The 21299-nt window shown below is 40.1% G+C and overlaps 1 protein-coding gene across 1 annotated transcript in view; it reads right to left on the bottom strand.

The window, feature by feature from the left end:
- galnt18b (UDP-N-acetyl-alpha-D-galactosamine:polypeptide N-acetylgalactosaminyltransferase 18b) overlaps window positions 1-21025 on the bottom strand; it is a 43897-nt gene extending 22872 nt beyond the window's left edge. Inside the window, exons 1-3 of the mRNA XM_030376167.1 lie at window positions 20526-21025; window positions 357-552; window positions 1-127 (exon numbers count right to left, since the gene is read on the bottom strand). The exon at window positions 1-127 is cut by the window's left edge and continues 40 nt beyond it. Coding sequence (XP_030232027.1) covers window positions 1-127; window positions 357-552; window positions 20526-20763 — 561 coding nt within the window. The 5' untranslated portion in view covers window positions 20764-21025. The remainder of the gene's footprint in view (window positions 128-356; window positions 553-20525) is intronic.
- Window positions 21026-21299: the final 274 nt, after the last annotated feature.

Raw genomic sequence — 21299 nt, 5'->3', positions numbered from 1 at the left:
AAGGTGGGAGGGCGTCCTGTTCATGGCCGAGTGAACGGAGCGCAGGATGACGGACGAGGCCTCGTTCACAAAGATGAACACGATGCTGACTTGAGGGAGGTCCGCATGATGGCTCATGTTTTTACACCTATGGAGAAATCATGGTAGAAAAGGGCCTTTATAACTCATCGAATGACTTGCCTGGAATGAGCCTCGTAGACTCAGAAATGATGCAAAGCACAGCATCATCACGGAAGATATGATACGATGGCTTCCCACTAGTTTCTATAGTCCACACACAATGGATTCCCGCTGCGGTGCCCACCCTGACTGAGCCTGAGTGTCCATCTGCTCATGGAACGCCTTGCGGATCTTACCCGTCAGGCCGCAGGTCGGGTATGGGTCTGTCCAACGCCAGGCGGTCGCTGAGGTAGCTGTTGTAGCCGTAGTACTGGAACGACTTGAGGGCCACTCTGCGGTTCTCTGGGCTGAGTTCCTTGCCCCAGTGAGCAAACAGTGATGAGTCGGAGAATGATGTGTCTGGCTGACCCTCTTCTCCTCGCCCTGGCGTCTCTGCGAGAGGGGCAACATAATAATGACTAAGGGCTAAAATGGAGCACTCAGTCAACTGGCGGGCAGAGGGAAGATGGATTAAATGGACATTGAAGATACAAACAATTATTTTTAATTTGCCCGTTCTTTTTGGGAAATGCGCGCAGGCCCTGAACAACAACGTGATAAATATATAATTGGGGGTGAGAAAAAGCCAAATAACTATTTTTGAATGAATGTCTTATGAGGAATACTAGGGGTATCATGAATAACTTGTTTATAAATGATTTGATGGACTTAGGAAATAGCTTAATTAAAAATATCTTCAGGGGTTGATTTAGACTATCAGGAAAAGCTATGAAGAAGTAGGCTCTGCCTTAATGGACAGCATCTGGTTCCTGTAAAATGCAGTAACTAACAATTTGTAAACAAGATTCTTCAAACCTTCAAACCCTTCAAAACATTTCTTTGGCATCAATCATATTTAAAACCAAGGATAAAAATAAGTTTGTTTTATGTTTTTGTCTATCCAATAACATAAAAATTGGTCGATGCTGATCTCAAGGCAGAAGAAGTATTAATTGTAAAATCATCTAAACAGAGAAAAGCCACCAGCTCTTTGCACTTCTGAAGGTATAAACATCAAAACCCTCACACTGTTGATCACGGTTAACATTGCAAATAATGTTCAATACTAATCGATTAATTAATTTAGCAATTATTCACGTAGCCGACATAATGGTTGAACATTTATGGCATGTGTTGATAGCTTGGGTTCTGGCTTGCATCCTCCTGTGTCAAGCTAAGAGATCCTTGTATTGTGTGTTAATTACTGCCGCTGTGCTTGGTAATTTTTTTAGAGTAGATAATCAGCTAAATGGCCACTCCCCTCACTGCTAATTGCCTGCCTCTCCATGCTAAATCAGCTCTTCTCAAGTGGAGATCAAGATTCTCAGTTACAAAGGACTATGCATTTTCATATTCATTGGTGTGCTCTTACTAATGCTTTACAAACACATTAATCACTCCATTCAGACCTTCGCTACATATTCACAACACACTAATGTAGAACACTGCAAGTAGCAATGGCCTACGTTCTGGTTCCAAAAACAATTAATTGTTCATTATTGTTTTTGCTCCTGGCACGTTCAAATGCATTATTTCTATGACTTGAGTTGTTTGGCTTTAACTGGATGAAAAAATAGGGTTAGAATTGAGAAAATGAAATCTTGCCATATAAATGAACGTTAGGAATACTTTGAATCCAATTTTAGTTGTAGTTATAAAATATTAGCAACACATCTTAGTATGACAATCCTACTTTATCATCTATCAATTATTGAATTGAAGAAATTGCCTCTATTCCCTGTAGCCCGCTGCAGCCAGACAACAATTAGCCACAAAGTACATTCTTTTCATTTAGTTCCTGAAAAAACATGCTCATTTTGCATTCTACAAGATCATCTGGTGGAGAGCTCAAATATTCCTCTCATTCAACTATCAGGCAAAAGGGAGAAAGCTTTGAGGTCTGAAACGGCTCAATGGCCTGCAAAATGACTGCCAATATGTTTCAAATTGATTCAGTGAGATTGCACTCCTGTGTGTGTCTGTGTGTACAAGGGTGGTGCCCTTCGCCACACTGTGTTCCTTTTGCATACTTAAACTTGTGTTTGTTTACTCATCAAATGCAGAAGAAATCACACATCCACCATGCGTCTCAATGACTCTAAACGGGAAAGGCATCCGTTACGTGACATCATTTAAAACAGGCATGGCCACTGGCTTCAAAGTGAACCTGTTTTTTATCTTGGTTGCTGGTATCAAACAGCATGTCCAAGAGTACAGTACACTCCTTACACTCTCATCGAACGGAGCATTGTGGAACATGAATAAACATGGGGAAAAAGGCTCATACAGCAAAATGCAAATGAGTATATTAGTATAGCATAAGCTATAAATTCAAAGGGGATGCCAACTTGCAAACAAAGCTGAAAAGTGAGAAGAGGTTGAAGGAAGGATGTAATTGATAACACTGTGCAGACTTCTATCAGCGCGTCTCATGTGACAGAATAACACGATACAAAACGTGTAAGGTGTTTTCGTTTGTGGTTGGGTTCTGCGTGTGTGACTAATTAGGCCACAGGGATTTCTGAGGTGTGAACATGAAGCTGTTTACTCAGACCAAGTTTAGGTTGGCTGTATGCTGGTAGTGGATGCTACCATGGAAACGCACGAGAATTCACGGTCCTTTAACAGACCTATTAGACGTGTAAGATGATCATGTGGGAGTTTACCAAATAAAGAAGTAAACACAACAACAACAACAACAACAACAACAACATCAACAACAGTGCTAACAAGGTACCCATACCACAACAGACTACTACACTGAAAAAAAACATTTTGATCTCTCTGCACCCTTTCTCATCGGCTTATAGGTCAAGGTCATTGGGTCTGTGAGGCAATTAGGGACTCAGAACTCCATGTGGGGCCCTAACCTTTATGTCAGTACTTGGCAGGGACAATATTTGCACAAGGCTCACCACTGAAGAACAAGAGGCCTAATTTACAATAGAAATTAAAGATAGGGGATATACAGGCGCACGCCTGCATCACTGGGAACATGAACCACAACCACACCAGAGGCTGTCTGGTTTAGTTCACGTAGGTGCAAAATAAGTACCTGGAAACATCAACTACTCACAGAATTTAAGCGTATACAAGGTTCACAACCTGCATTACAAATCAATTCCTAAGTATGCTGACCAAAAATGTGGACATCAATAAATACAATGAATATGTATGCCTGCACTGTAGCCCTATTTGAACGCTTTATCCTTGCATTGCAAAAGAGCAACTTAACTCTCTATTAAAGCATGGATGTGTTCCATTGGATTATTCAATCACAATATAGCCTATAATATAACACAGCAATTCAGAATGTTCTCAAGTGCACTATTTTAAGCTTTATGTTGAAAGAAAGCCTTGCATTGAGGTGAGGTTGTTCACAATGTTCCCACTTATTAAACATGATTCTCCCTAAAAGATTTTGGTGAATAATTGTATTTTATTTTTATTTTATTCAATCATGGCGCAACTCCATATCATATATAGATATCCTTGATTTGGTATCGCTTTAAAATAAGCCATTAAATAATTAACCATTAATTAACTGTTAATTAATGCACGAATAAGCATTAATTAACAGTTAATTAACAGTTAACGAGTTATCCATTTTTTTATTGTTTTCATGTAAATGAATGGTGTTCATGTTGAATAAGGTAATGGTGTTCATGCTAACAAAGGTATTCATTCATACATTATTTAATAGGGTTCTGGTTAACCCTAATCCTATTAAATAATGTATAAATGAATGCATTACAATAACCCTAACACTATAACTCTCACCCTTATCCCTATTCTAATACTTTATTAAAAAATACTATAACTGCATTAACTAATGTTAGCTCATGGATAACTAATGTACACTTGTTATCTACTGCATTCTTAACTGTACACCATCACACAATAAATTAGACCAAGGCTGGTTGCTTGGTTGACAGGTTGGCTTGTGAACAAATCATTGGTGGGTGTGCTGCGTTTCAAATGGTGGGCATCTGTGACTGACTGAGAGAATGAAACAGATTGTATGATTGGAAGAAACTGTGCGTGTTTTGCTTTTCTTTCGAAACCTAGAGGACTAATGGAAGGTTGCCATGGTTTTTAACAAAGTCTACAATGCCCAAAGGTAGAAAATACCACCATTTGCAACTGTTCCATTTCTGTACCATTTTGTTAACTGCTATAGCTTGTATTGAGGGTGGGTGAAAAGAACACATTTCATTGAAGCTTGAACATTTCGAGCAACAATTGTTTTCTTGCTCTGAAAGGAAAGCAGGGCTATTTCTAGAGGTGCGGATGCCTTCTTTGGAAATACTATGCACACCTAACGGGATAGAAATGTATTAAGAAAAATGGATTCTACAAAACCCTCTTTATCTTTGGGCTTAAAAGCTAAGGATGGCTGCTGATCAATACTGAAATTGTGTGTGTGTCTGTATCTGTGTGTGTGGCTGTGTATGTGTGTGTGTGTGTGTGTGTGTGTGTGTGTGTGTGTGTGTGTGTGTGTGTGTGTGTGTGTGTGTGTGTGTGTGTGTGTGCTGTGCACAGTCCAAGAAAAGCAAGAAACCAGTCAGAGAACCATAAATATGGACGACTTCAATATCCTCATCCATATATCACCATCATTGCAGCCCAAAATATTTCCCGCTATGTTTCTTTATTCCCACTTTCAAGTGCCAAAATTGTCACATTAAATTCAGTTTGCTGAGATCCCTGTTTTATAGCATCCCTTCAGATCTGACTCCCTGAAGGGCCGGTGAACAAGTGTGCTCTCTCTCTCTCTCTGTCTCTCCCTCTCTCTCCCTGTGTCTCTCTCTCTCTCTCTCTCTCTCTCTCTCTCTCTCTCTCTCTCTCTCTGTCTCTCTCTCTCTCTCTCTCGGTCTCTCTCTCTCTCTGTCTCTCTGTCTCTCTGTCTCTCTGTCTCTCTGTCTCTGTGTCTCTGTGTCTCTCTCTCTGTCTCTCTGTCTCTCTCTCTCTCTCTCTCTCTCTCTCTCTCTCTCTCTCTCTCTCTCTCTCTCTCTCTCTCTCTCATCTTCACAGTGGAATCTTGTGCTTTGGGTTCTCAACATGACTTTTTCTCTAATGGTTGCTGCTTTAGGTCTAAACAGGCAACCAGGGTGAAACGTTTGCTAAAAATAAATAAAAAAGCAGCTTGCTGCAGAACATAACTCAAAAGTATTACTGTGGGCTGAAGTCCATGGTGCGAAATGAACAGTGGCAGCCAACGGCATGAAAAAACCACAGGTGGGAGAGTGGTATTAAGTAACTTAATTAGCCGTGTCCAGCTGCCTGCATTGCTATCTGTCACCCAGGCTTGTTTACAGTATTAAGCAGCCTCTTAAATCAACGTTACTAATCATCATTTGTCATTGGTCACCTGCTTATTACCCGCATACCGGCACTAAGATGTGTATGAACTTGGGAATTATTAAATTCCTAAAACTAAACTAATAGTTTTACTTTTATTTACATAATTAAATCAAAATCCCCAGTTCATACGAAATGCTCTTGTTGTCGGATTCAAGTAGATTTGAGTTGCAGTCATAGTCTCCCAGATTTATACATGCACGAATGCAGGTGCCAGGGCAGAAATCAAAGCAATTTGTGCAGAATGTTGTTCACTAGATGAAGGAGGATCAGATGTTTGAAAAGCAAAATGAAGGTAAACTTTCATAGCATTTTGATGTGACTAAGATCACACAACAGATATTTGTTGTGGAAAATGAATGTATTTAATGAAGTGTCAAACGGGCAGCAATGTCAGCACCATTAATAAATTAACAACAATAATAAATGTTTCACACACACATTGCTATAAAAGCATCAAATGGCTTCTGAGCTGGTTTCCTGCCTGCAGCCCAAGGCCAATCATTGCTGATGGATGAGGACCAGTCGTGCCAACAGTAAGCAAGCACCAGTGGCAAAACAGTTACCGTACCCAAAGAAAAGGAACATCTGCGCCTGTATAACTTTCACACCCTGAACCATGAGCACAGCTTGACCAGGTGGAATGACAGCAAATATTCTGCACTTCTTCTTAAGTCAGTATAGCCAGTGAGAAGAATAGTCAGGGCTGTGTTCTTGATATTCCACAAAAGGGGGAAAATAACGTTTGTTATTCAGTGTACGCAAACTCTCTCCAATGACTAATCGTAAGCGAAATTCTGTTTCGCTTTCAACAAGGCTTCAACAAGGCTGGACGTTTATTTTATTATCAGAATTCAATTCCAAAACAGAAGGAATGATTGATACAATTAGCTCAACTCTCTGTTTGCCGAGTGTCTAAGAGGGAAACAGAGCCGGCCCTTATCATCGCACTACAGACGTGCTCCAACAGTGGATGTCTAAAGAGCGAGCTCTTGTACTGTGTCGCTGTTTCAGCCCCCGGGGCCGCAGGGAGGGAATGGGTGCTGATGGCAGGAGCCACTGAACTCTGTACCCAGCTGACAAAGCACCGGCTGACGGCTCTATCCCTCTAGTCTTTGGTGTGTATTGCAGCCACATACAAACGCACACACGCACCACACACACACCCACAAGCATACGCACGCGCGCACACACACGCACGCACGCACGCACGCATGCTCACACGCACACACACACACACACACACACACACACACACACACACACACACACACACAACCAGAGGCTTCGCAGCATTTCTAATCTGTTGTTGTGTGTAAAGAGACACTTTGCCAATCTACAGATGCTTTCAACAGTATGTCGTTGACACTGTTGAGTTGCGACGCATTATGTCTATTGATGCTTCTGAGTGCAGATTATTCTTAACAAGTATTATTACAAGAAGAACAAGTACAATGTGTTTTCATCTAAATACATGATCATGAATATATTCATATTCATGGAAATGTTTCATTCATTCTTCCTTTCATTTTTTTTTACACTTGAGCGAAATAATAGGCATAGGATCATTCTTTTTATAGAAATGATCAATTGCATCCAGTTAAACTAACATTTACATTTTCTATTTCACCTTTTGACATTTTCCCATTTGACCCTCAAGATGCTTTTTCCAGGTAAGTGGAGGACAGTGTAGTAGCATCAAACACACTCACCCAACCAACTGCACTTAATTAATAACCAGGGCCCTCGAGGCAGTCCTGCTCATCAAAACACAGCCCACACACCGAAACTTCTCGCAATTTTGTAATTAAAAAAGTAGATAAATTAAAATCAGGACTACCTTAACCGAAATACGCGGAGCAACACTCAATGACAATAATAACAGCCTCAAAGGGCTTTGCAGACCCACATCAGACGGACAACACCACCTGCATCTAAACAAGCAAAGGAAACACAATGCAAGGAGGCTGAATTCAGAGGGATCCATCCAAGGATGGAATATGACTGAAAGATTCATAACAAACACATACACAATTCCAGTACATCTGCTATTACTATGTGCATGCACACATTGGAATACAAGCACTATTGCTTTTGTTGATCTCAAAGTAAAAATTCTACTCGCAATCCTCTTAAGATCCGTCAAATTGCGTTGGCATGCCTCCCTGGATGACCACAACGTACATTTTCAGTCAGCCAAACCATCAATTTATCAAAAGCTAAACCCGCTGCTCCAAGATCTTGGACTCCTAGGGTCTCACACTGGCTCAGCAAGGCGCCTACACACACTCCAAGAGCCGGATTACTGTTAACCGGGCTGTGAGGCTCCGCTGCCCCCCTTCTGGCAGCCTGGGTGCCCAGGAAGGGAAGGGGGGTTGGGGTGGGTGTGAGCATGGTAGAAGTGTGAATGTCTCTACACTCATCATCTACGCTCACACTAACACTATTTCCCAGTAAAAAAAGGAGTTGTTTCTTTACTTGAATAATGTATGAATAAAGATTGATTAGAAAGGTGGGGAAGAAAGTCAGGGAATAGCGATTATAAGAATTTACCTCAACACTAGTGGGTAAGAGACTGGTGGTACTGCCAAACACACTTTAGTTTAAAACTTGTTATCGTGGAACTTTAATTTGAGACCCTCAAGACCACCTCTTGCTATCAGGCTGCCTGAGCCGTGGTACTTATTCAAATTATTTATGCTATTAATCCTTCAATAATCCCCACATCAGGTGATCCGGTGATCAACCCCTGATCAACCCTAACCCGGTGACCAAAAAAAAACAGAAACACCCTGTTATGTAGTGCAAGCACGCATGACAGATTGCTCAGCAGCTCTCCTTAGGGTGTTGCGTCACACCTCATTGATCATCTTCAGCAAACAAACATAGGTTTAATTCGGCCAGACAGTTATGCCCCTCATCTGCTGTTTGCAGTCCTGTGTTTGTTTGTCCAAGATCCTCCTGTTTGGCTGCATTTATTAGATATTTTCTGAAAATACATGTTTTTTTGTAAGCCAGAAAATATGTCTGCATGTTTAATGTATCTAGCATGCTTGTAGGCCCCTTAAGAACATGAGAAGAAAAAGAGAAAAAGATTATCTTCTAACCATATCTTTTAAAACTATCTCTAACATGCTGAAGCAATATTTCGATATTGCCATGTAAAACAGAATGTCACTAATGAGGGGTGTGTGGTCAGTTGTTTGATCATATATGATAGCATACTAGAGATAGTGTAGTCTCTCTAATAATCTAATATGGCCATGTTAAGTTGACGGCCTTGAGCCTCACCCAAAATCGAAAAGAATCGAAGGAGGAATCGTGGATGTGAGGGGGGAGTTTCACCGCAGCCTGCAAATGTAAAACAAGAATTGTAGCACCCGAGGAAAGTGTACAAATCGACAGAGCAATCAACACGTTTTATTCCGAGAGAGACTGAATAACGATATTAAAAGATAGAATTTGCACAGAAGACAATTCTCCCAGGAGTTGTTTTTGATTTCCAACCAGAATGGGCAAGAGAGAAGGAGCAAGGGCGTCACTTAGTTATTTAATCAGATTGGCTGGGGTACTTTGAACAAAGAGAGGCTGCGCCCATATGTGGAAATAATTTGGTGCCCATCCAAGGACAGACTGATATTCCCCCCCGCCAAAACAAAGAAATCTATGTGCAAAGCCCTACGGCCCTGCACTGAAAAATGGTACACCTCGTGTTACACCGTATTGATTGTACATCTCACTCATCTGGCACCTTAATGCATGTGGCAAAGCTAGTCTTGTCTCTTTAATGGCAATCCCCATAGGGTGGAATGGGGGGGGGGGTTAGCGCCTCAGAGACCAGGGGTTAAATGTAACCTGCATCCTAGGGGAGGATTTCCCCCGTTCTTACCGTCACCTCATGTCTCCCATGTCTCCCATATATCGTTGCCTCTCGCACCTTGATTGCATGTGCCACATCAAGCGATTGTTCTGGGTTATCCAGGGTCATTCAAGGTACTCTCATTCCTCTCAGTTGTTGTGTTTTGTGCGTTATTACAGTATGATGTCCACAGTAATTCAATATTTTGTGCCGTACAATCAATGATTTACTTCAGTGAGGGTATTGGGATACCTCTTGTAGTGTTATTACATTACATAGCATCACACTGAGTTACAGAAACAGCCAAGGACAGCTCCTGTAGCTGTGTTGGATAATCCGGTGAGTCTGCTGAAAGCAATATACCGCTTAAGGGTGGCTTTATCCATGGCAAAATGCCAAAAATGCCAATTGCAGAAAAAACTAAAGTACTCCATATTTTCTACTTTTTGATATTTATGTAATACCAATCTGTTTATCTTTATTAGTCCAGAGAGCCAAGCATAAAAATAATAATCTGAATTTGTACATATTTTCTCCAGTTTATCAAGTTCAAGTTGCAACTGGAAGGAAGCACTAACGTAAAATAGTTTATAACCCCATTTATGAATTTTATAGTGAAAGAATATGCTCAACATGTGTGTACTGCATTGAACAAATAAACGTTTGAAGACAATGATGAGTGAGAGTGTATAAATACTCAGATAGTTAATCCATGGATTTGTGAGATAGAGAGGCATTTCAACGCAATCTGACTGATCTAAAGAGGATTGAGGGAAGAAATTACTTTGTAATCCACTGACATATTCCGTCTGATTCAAACACAAGCAGCTTTCAAGCATATATTTAGTATTATGCAACACAGCAAACCAGCTCCTTTCAAACCAAAACAAAACTGCATGCATTTTTCCATGGAAGTGTTAGTGTTGGTAAAAGACAGCTGTGAATATTTGATGTCTTCACTGGGTAGTGTGGAGACTGGGTGAGTGCCATGGGAGCTGCCAAGGTAGTGCTTGAGGTGTCAGCCCTTCAGTAACACTGGAATATCAGCAATGCTTTGCACTTGGTTTGAAAAATGTAAAGACACAGGGGATTCAGAAGCGGCAGCAGCTGGGACAGATTTCACTTGCTGAATTTATAGAGCGAAGATGTCTCTTGAAGGAAGTTATATGCTTAAAATACTTTCTACAACACATGCCATCCGATTACTATACCTTCTACATTTACCATTGCATCGCCTGGAAGGAATTGCTATTCTCCAGCCGGTATATCTTCTATATCCAGCATGGTTTAGACAGTTTGTTGAATGTAACCTTAAGGTGAGTTCATGAGAATGATAGAAAGGCTAAGAATGTTTTCTACGATGAGAGGCTACCACCAACGCAAGGCATTTTGCATGAAACCAAATTTATTGAAAGAAGCAGAGATGGTTTAGCAAGCAAATATCGTTAGATAATATTATTCTTTTGCAGTGGCATAAGGCAACTTGGTTAAAACTAGCCAGATAAAGGATAGGGATATTATTTGTGCCTATGAACTTCATAACTGTGTTCCATTTATTATTTTTTTTTTTACTAAATGCTCTTGAGCATAGGAAATAGAATAGGACATAATTCCTATTTCATTCAGGTATCCAACATTGACGACCACTTGATTGAAGGGCAAAGCTTTATAGCCAATGGCATAACCAGGTGGAATCGGTGGCCCAGGTGTAATTACAGAGGAAACATTGTACGGTTGCAAATTCACTATATGATCTACAATTATAACATAGAATATTATCCAGCAACTAAAAATAGTATACACAGGCACAGATTTCAAGAGCTGAATTCATGCTGTGCAAATGTATGTTACCACACCACGCATATCCGTTACAAGTCACACACGATTTTTACCCACCCACAGATCTGAAATACAAACAGAGAAGTACTGCCACCTATTTGACTCATCAAGTGGTAATCATGGCAACAGCATGAGCGGCTGCAAAATGGCTACCATACTGCTGTGAAATGGCTAGCGTACACACCATTTAAAACAGCAACAATATAGAATACTTTATAATGCTTCTTCTTTGGTGACTCAATAAGAAAGGCTTTCTGCTGTATTGTGGAAATCTCTATGAAAGAAACATCTGAAGAACAAAGCCTTCAGGGAACATCTCATGAGGTGACAGTCAGATTGGTATTATCATGCACTAGGAGTCTAGAAAAACACTCTGTTGAGCGGTAGTATCGTTGTAGAACTTGAGACTTTGGGGAAATGTAGTGGGATTTAGTTAACAGATACAGTTATACATTTACTGTAACTGTTTGTAATCTACAAACATTGTTTCTGTTATTCCTATGGGCCGGCTACTCTGCAATCCTTCCAGTTGCTTTTTATACGCTTTGCATCACTATAACGTTTTTTCTGGATGCTCCAATTTTGATTGCTGGCTTCGATTGCTCTCAGCCTCACGTGTAAATTACTTTTAGATAAAATAGTCCGCCAGATCCATACACAATCAGGCAGAGCAAAAAAGAAAGTGAGTTTAATTTGAAGACAATGTATTGGGGCCTCAACATTCAACCCCCTTACCTACCATACCCCAGCAAACTAAAATGTCCGTCAGGTAGCAAGGTACCCTGAACCAGACCATAGCATATAACATAAACTCACACACTATCCCTGTGGTAAATGACTAGTCCCCATTAGCCTAACCTGCAAGTCTTTGGAGGTAGACGATAGCTGCTCCTGGCGAAGCCACACAAACACAGGGATAAAGCATGCACACTGTTATGACCCAGGACAATGGACTGATCCAATGCAAACCTCAGGTCTCTCTGGGAGCTGTGATGTGAGGCACTGCACAGTAAAAACATCCTATTGTGCATCCCGTTAACTACATCCTCCTCCCCTTCCTCTACCTTCCGCCGCAGGAGGGGCTGTGAGTTCTATATTGTGTCTCAGACGGAACACATGTGCATCAGCAAGAAATCACATCATCTCTGGATTACATTACATGTAGTCAGGAGGATTCTGTCAGCAGTCAATATCAATTAAGCTTTAGTTTTAGATCAAAACTGATTAAAAAATATATATCTTCCTTAAAATTTCCTCTAAAGGGAGATTTGATAGCGTTTTTGCTTCATCCCAAACCATTATATTGTTTAAAGAAAGTAAATCACTATTGCTTGGTCTCAAGAGACGACTCTTTTATTTTAGTCAACTCCGCAAGACACTGCTTTGTGATGCATAAATGCATCGTGTTCTACTAAATATGACACATACTTGGGTCAGACAATGCTTTTCAGGCTAAACTAGAAATAGACAGAACCCTAATCTCTCAGGATTGTATTAAATCCAGTCATTCAGTTTTTCTTCTTATAGAATTGGTTGGGTGACACATAGATGTTGAAGCGATGGATGATGTTATCATGAAAACAGTGAGACAAAACTGCATTCTAGGCAATTTAGGTCATGTAACGGATCATTTCTCGCTAAACGTGTTAGCTGCAAGATTATTAAATACACAATAGTGACCAATTACGGAAACGAGATAGGAGCTTTAGGGCCTCTGTCCTATTTATGTAGATTCTGGTGAGCTGTTAAACAGTAGGAGTCAAGGGCTTGCTACCCAGAACGCTTCCAACAATAACCATGGAAGGGAAGGTGATAATTAAAGGTGATATTCCCCTATCCTGCAGGGGATGAGGATGCATATATATATGGATATATGTTTAAGTGTGAGAGTGTGAGTGTGAGTCTGAGGACGTGTGTATAAACTGTATACACACACATATATATATCTACCGATATATATATATATATATATATATATATATCGGTAGAAGAAAGGAAAGGGTAGAAACACTGCTTATCCTGCAGAAAGTAATGTTGTTGATCTCATGTGTACTGAAAAAAAGTATTTAAAATGACATCATAAAAATCTTTTTGTAGGTCCATAGATCAGTGCTAGATTAAATATGGATAAAGCAAGTGTACATCTGTATAGCACATTTCCCAGCATGGGTATGTCTGATTGATGCAATAGGTATTTAAATCAAGCTAAATGTACTGCATATTTGAAAGAATCGAGACACATTATACCCTCTAGTCCACATAGAGATAATTACTATGGGGACTATATGGGTACTGCTTTACAATAACAATTCAATAAAATAACATTAAGAATTCCAACGAAAGGTGCCACCGCGGTGATTCCAGTATCTGTTTGTTTTATGGGGGTTTTTCGTACAAACAACACAAATAGTGTTGCACCCCATCTTTATGTAATGTATGGTTCCAGGTTTATATCCAATTTTATATACTTTAACCATACCTTAACAAAAATAATCGTTCAGAAGCGACTGCTAATTTTCTACAACACTTCATGAACTTTGATTGTGCATTTTATTGATCGTATAACATTTATATCAATCTAAACTACAGTAATTAAAACTTAAACATATTTCTCTCGTTGGGTTCAACAGGGTTTCAACTAAAGCAAGCGCAACATCGAACAATGCACATAATTAATAAAAGTTGAAGATATTCAAAATGCAATATTCATTACAAATCCAAGTGGTCAAATATGGATGAGAAAATCCAAGCAATAAAAAAATCAAACTGAGGTAGCAGGGTATGCCAAGGACACGCCGAAGCAATCGAGACATTACCTTATTCAAAATCGAACGGTTTACAATTCAAAAGATTATTCTTTTGGCATCCCAAAGCCCATGGCCCGCACAGACACAGCGACGGCAGAACTACATGGACAGCTCTGCCTTGTTAACAGCCTTGAGGGCTGCTGAAACAGCGTCACAACAGACGCGGACACTTCACAAAGGCCTTGGCAGAGCACTCTGTGTGAACTGCTCGGAGCGCCTGTGGAGCGGGGCTGGGTGTGCACAATTGTGCCTTTTAAACTGTCTTAATGTATAAATGGACTCGACAGCAGCCCACCTCTTCCAGTCGCGTTGTTCCAGAATACACCATCATTATTCCTACACTGCCGAAATCTGCTTCTTGTAAATGCAATGTGGGGCACTGTAAAAAAAAAATTAAATTGGGCATCACACAAAATCGGCCACTTGTTAATTTATCATTATCAAACATATATAAGGAGGTATTATATGGATTGAGAATAAACAACCACTGTCTAGATAACATGTTACTGATCGAGATCCTTCACATGTTAATTGGATGCTACTGTAGTCTAAAATATATATTCACTTCCATTTACAGGTTGGTATTTCTTACGTTATTTAGTATCTGTGGCTGTCGTATTCCTGTAATAGGCCCGTCCAGTAATTGAATTTGGCCCGAATTAAATGATTGGATGGCATACCGGTCCTTCCTGCAAGCATTCGGCCAATGCACTCATTTTAAATTAATGGAGTCCGCCACAAGGCAAGGCAGACCTAATGCTAAAGCCAGCAAGCTGGTCATGTGTTTTGGGGGAGTGGCTTGAAGGAAAGCAAGAAGGTAGCAGTGGGATTTTTTAGGTTGGCTACCGAAAAATATACAGAAACATGAATGCCAGTACGAGGCTGTACATCCACAATCTTTGTTCTCCTCTCTCACCGGCCCTCCCTAATTCGTATTCCCCCATTGTCTCAGACCCTGTGTTCCTTCCAAGGTGAGATGGACATTTGCTGAAAGCTGGGTCCAGATTAGAAATAAACCTACAGTAATCCCAAGAAGAAATTCAGACAAAAGTAGGCTACGTAGAATGCAGTTATTATAAACCAAAGGCCTCTATTTTGAAGCTCAGTCAAGCCTCTTTCTGATTTTGCCAAAGAAACCATTTCCATGGATACCGATTATAAAGTAGTTCCAGCTGTTAGTATGGGTTGTAAATTAATGATTGGTGTTAGTGGAAGGCAGGTGACAGCAGCAACACAAGATTTACGAGATTCACCGGAAAGCACGAACAAAAGAAGACCTAGCCTTCTTGTTCTTCAGTGCCTCCTGTTTTTTGGTAGGGCAACCATCAGTATAGACAAAGGTTTATTTTTTTTATTTTTGTAGAATCAGAGTTTACTAGAGGCCATTTAAAACCCTACAGTATATGCAGCTCATTAATATTAAAGCAATATTCCAATATTCCACGCATTTTGTATTTTGCAAAATCCTCAAATACATGCAGAAAGGGATTTTCCAAAATGTTGTTCCACTTTGTGTAGTTAGGGATGTGAATAACATCTTTTTCATGGTCGAATAATCAGTGGGTGGTATGAACGAATAATCTATTATTCGATGTGTGCCGACATTCACAAAGGCAGCCATGGATCATCGGCAAGAAAACACTTAATTTCTTAAACGCAAAAAAAAAACTACCTGCTAATTGTCAAACAGCCAAATTGTCTGTTGTGAAAAATAAATTAAACTGTAATCAGAAAACGCGGTTATATGTATAGACCCTATAGTATCTGTGGTATAAAGGCTGGGACGAATTTGAAATTATAAATATGTACACTTTATGTTTAAAGGATAGACCGTCGCGATTCCCATTGAAGCGAATGGCGCCGTGATTCGGTCTTCAAGACGAGAGCTGGTCAATTGTGAAAAATGAATTAAACTGTAATCAGACAACGTGGTTATATGCTATCGACCCTTGAGTATCTGTAGAGTATTTTGACCCTCTGGAACGAATAATAGAATAATCAAATATTCTGACCCATCCCTAATTTCAACCCATTAATATTAAGCATCATAAGAGCTGTAGCACTTTTGACCCTACATTCACTTGCATTAAGCAGGCAAAAAAAAAAATTATATATAAAATGCCTAGATTCATTTGTACGATTTCTTTTAAACTTTTTTGATACTGCTGACAATTCACTGAACAGATTAAGTCAATGGATGACTCATCAGTACTTCGGCTCGGTGAACGAGTTGATAGTGGAAGGTCTGTCTCTTGATGAGAAAAGTACTCTGGTAATGAGTAGTAGGCAAATGGAGAAATCTGACTCAAGCGTACAATCTTTAAGGGGCCCTTTGCTTTCACTTGAGTATTGTATTACTTGAGTATTATAAGTTACAGTATTGTGCATGATAACTATATATTACTTACACTAAAATATTAAAAACAATCCTGGCATAGACAACACAACACAAAGCATACCTTACTACACACTTTTGTAGTTGTATCCATACACATGTGCATCATTCACATTTATTTTCAAGGAGTGAAATCACGTAAAACATTTTTTTATTTCTTAATCTGTCTCAACAGCTATACGGCTTGTACAGCAGAATGAATAATGGGATTTTATGCCATTTTGTGTTGCCTCGAGAGAGTTATCTTATGTAAAATAACTGTAAACACACGGCTAATCAAAATTTAGTTTTGCCATGTCTCACATCATGAGAAACACTGTTGCAGCTTCAAAAAAAGCAATGATGATGAAATTGTTAATTGTATAATTGTCATTGTTATTTTCACAATTTAAGTCGTGTTTACGCCAAAACCGACCCTCGGGTTACTCTCACGAGTTTGACGAGTTTTAATTAGGTTGGGTGAAACACAAAGTATACACGTCCTTCTTTAGAGGAGGAGTGAAGATTTTACATGTTTTTGCATTGACTTTCCATGATATTGTGCCGCCCCAGAAATATGCTTATCTTTTGGTGTGGACACACCTTAAAGTTTAACAATGAGTAAACATAAGTCCACATTCCTATTCTCCTATATTTCCGAAATTGAGGCAGTTTTGTGATGTGATTTCACAATGTACAACCCCTATTGTGTCAAATCTGTCCTATACTAAAGTGTGTTAGAATTCTAGTCATTCTACATCGTTCAATACTAAATTAAAGAGAACATTTGTGAAATGAATTATACACAATGTACTTCTGACAAAGTGAGTTGATTGATCAAGAGGCATTCCATTCCGAGTGTTGATTTAGGCCCTGAACAAACAGTGAGTTTTGCAAAATGTGAGGAAAAAGCAAAAAAAAAAGCAGCTAGCATCTTTGTAAACATATATAATTGATCTAAACATCTTCATAAAAAATAGACAGGTGCGCTAGGTTCTCCTCCAGGTTGTTTTCACGTGTTGTCGTTACAACCACAGAAGGGCCGCCACTCGATTGGCGCTTGAAAGAACCGCGAATGACGTTGGGCGCATTTCGGCTCTGAGTTAAAGTTGTTCATCTCGAGGCGAAAGCGAGGCACACGGAGCAGAAAACGGTGAGGTGTTTCGTAAGGCGAAAGCAGTGAGCAAAACGCGACACTTTCATTGAAAACAATACCAAAAAGCCACCCTGGGCTGCTAAAACGCACTATGTCTGATCAGGGCCATTGAATACAAATGCACTAGGTCTTTAATATGCACCACTTGCTGTACAGGTATTTCTTATAACCGATTCAAACCCCCATCAACAGTCAACAGACACTTATTTCACTGGTTGCACAATAAGTGTACAGATACAGACAAACATGATGCAAAGCAGCTGGCCAGCTTGTAGCCCTACACAAAGCATCACGTTAATGTGCAGGAAAATGTTTATGAGTGGCCACAGTCCATTCAAAGCGCAGTTGCAGAACAATTTGTGTTAGCGGAGCCAAACAAATGATCGATAAAACAAGCAAATCATCATCTGTTGTCGCTTATTACTGTTGACTAATGAACGGGGCTAGTTAAACCGTGGTACACAGGCAACATCACGTTCAAGGTTGTGCTGTAATGCTGAACATCAGCATGACTTTGATTTTGTCGTGGGTACCGGGCTGCAGGCCACGCCGTGCTGACATTCACTTTTACAGCAAGCACAACCTCGAGTGTGATGTTGGTTAAAGACTGCAAAATAAATTGCCTTAGAAGTAAACACTTTATTTACCACATTTTGATTTTAATTATTTTGGGTTGATCTTCAGAAGGGCAAATATCATGTTCAGGTAAATTGGTGCTGAAATGATGGAAGGCAGACTTAGAGTCAAACAGACAAATATAATATATGGGATGATATACGAATGAAAGCTTTTACAACTGCAGTTTCATGGATTGAAATTGTAATGTACATGGGTTCTAAATATCAGTCAAGGCAATTAGAATATTATACGTTAAACTGGAAATCAATATTCAACTACAATTTGATGAAACAGGTCCACTGTGCTATGGTTACAGTGTGAGATACCTGATATCCTAAAACATAAAATAGCTAATTGTGTGTGTGTGACTGAGTGAGTGGGTGAGTGGATGCGTGCATGCGTGTGTATGTCTGCGCGTATGTGTGTGTGTCTGTGTGTATGTTGGTGTGATACAGCAAACAGAATGCAATGGATAGCCAAACATACTTGCTGTCATTTCGAGAACACATTACATGTGAACATGACTTGTTCTATCATCTGTGACTCATGCTGATATTACAAGGTTGAACAACAAGCTTACCGTCAAGAAAAAAGCACACAAGGTAGATTTGCCACTAAAAGGAGAAAAATAATAATGTATCCACATGAAACAGAATTGTTTTCAATGTTCCCCTGTGGGCTAGAAAAATCATAATATGATTATGACATTGAAGTCACAATGAACACTAGCATTAACTGTCATTGTCATCGTCAACAATAACTTATTCACGTTTAGCTTTGATTTTCCAGTGCAAGTGAGTGAGCCAAGGCCACCATGAAGTGAGCTCTACTGTAAGTGAGATGATATTACCCACACGCACGTAGCAATAGCCATTTGTTTCATAAAGGCAGGAGAGTGCAGCAGGCAGCTTGCACAGTGGGCGTGTGTGGGCTCGCCTTTCTCCGCTTTCCAACAGATGCTCCCCTCTCATTAACTCCACTCAGAGTAGTGAGGAGTGCAGTGGTACAACTACATACGTGCCACTGCTACCACTTCCCTCCCTGACACTCTGCTGTTTGCTCTAAACATCCTCAAGAAGCGATCGCAGTGCTGTATTTTGGCTAGCCCCCCAATGGCACTGGTGCACACAAATGAGGCACTGCTCCGGGACAGTCACCGTTTTTTGTCTTCAGTCCCTTGCGTTGTACTCGCGCCCTGCAGTGCTACGGACGCTGTCTCTCTGGGTTAGGCTCGTGGTAGGACCTACAACTGTGTTTGGTGGTGCGAGACACGTATTTGGCTGAGCTGATGGCACGCTTCAGTGTCGTCAGCAACCATCATAGCGATAATAAACATGGGAAAGGATACAAAATGTATTTCTTTTTTATCTATATATTTCTTGGGTGAATGTAAGACATTAAGGACACGGTCTGACCTCATTACCGGTGGAGACATACCGAGGAGGAAAGGATATTCTTAGAGATTTCTAGTCAGCCTTTGCCGGGGCAAAAATATGGACTTCTCACACTGTTGTTTGCATGTTGAATATTTTCTCATGGACAGTGTAAGGGCCTCATTAGGGAGCCACATCTACATGTGAGGCGTATTCCATATTTTTGCACAATATAAACAAGGACCCATTCAGCAGATGACGGGATTGAGGTTAGGTTAGGTTATTAGGCTACATTAAACATGTTCTTTATATATTCTGCCAAATGTGGAATTTTACATGACATGTAGGTCATATTTCGTATTAACGTCGATTAAAAATAATGGATGCTGAAAATGCCCCTAAGTTTAAATGTCTTGAGACATTAGCAAATTGCAAGGTTAAACATTATGCAATATCCACAGTCAATTATATAATAACAATAACAGAAGAGGCTATTGAGATCTATTTTTTTATTTTGTTATGTTTATGAGAATCGTGTTATATTAAGGAGGAAGAGGTTTCAGGATAACCTAGCGTATAACCTTATGTTTATGGCTGTTAGGAAGTCTGTTGGGTTCCATGCATGACTTGGGAATCATGAAGGCGGATCCGCGCCATATGCGTAATCTAATATGGATAAAAGAAAACGGAAAGCCGAGCCATCAAATAAACTAACCCCGCACACAACTCCAACCCCGCAAAGTACCGTTTGAAAAAGTTGAAGATGTGCGTAATGTAAAAATATAAGTAAAGCTGTGGATTTTGGACAATGCGCATGGCACGGAGGCACAACCTGCTAAAAGTTCCAAATGTAGGCTTGATGAAAGCATGGGGGGTTTGGAATGTCCTCAAAAACCACACACCTCTATCATTATAATAACAACAATAATAATATGAATAGGCAGAAAAATTAAATAATGATAAACGCCGTGAACGTTACCTTGTATGTGCTGGTTGACCACACTCTCGAGTCGATCCAGTCTCTCGATGATCCGGAGAGTGTCACCCCGTTTGTCGCCATCCAACTTTTTCTCCGCTATCGGCATCGGCACTTTGATGTATATGTTAGCGATATAATTAGTCACCCATCCGACATAGAGCAAACACACGATATTGGTCATGCCACTCAGTATCACGCATGTGGACACCAAAGTTTTGGTTCTCCTGGTGCAAGCCATGCCGACATCCCGACATGCAGCGTGTGTCTGACTATCTCCCAGCGCAAGACAAGGCAGCAGTTACCTTCCCAAACCTGGAATGTAGGCTACTTCAGTGCACTGCACACGTCACTTTGGACCAGCCGCATACAATCATCCCTCTGTCCCTATACGGCAATGCAATCCGGTACAGTGTTGAGTTTCGTTTCATCCAAGGGAGGTATCATATGATCAATTCACGGTTGATTTGCCATTCCAAGCATGTTGCATTAACACTCACAGCAGCTCAGATCATGTTTCCATATTAACAGATTACGCGGAACAAGGTGCAATAGGCTACTGCGGTCACGGGATTTGATAGTGGGGGTCTTCGGTATGCAGTCCCCTCATTAGCGAATAGAGGCTTACAAGTAATTTATTAATTATGACATATTGCACAAATATGTACTAGGCCTATTTATTATATTTATATTATTATTATTAATAGCTATTATTACTACTAGTATTTAGTATTATGATGATGATGCTGATGAAGTTGAGGATGATGATTATGTTTA

The sequence above is a fragment of the Gadus morhua genome, chromosome 14 (assembly GCF_902167405.1).
Source record: "Gadus morhua chromosome 14, gadMor3.0, whole genome shotgun sequence".
Lineage (NCBI taxonomy): Eukaryota > Metazoa > Chordata > Actinopteri > Gadiformes > Gadidae > Gadus > Gadus morhua.
This window is presented reverse-complemented; position numbering and strand designations above follow the sequence as displayed.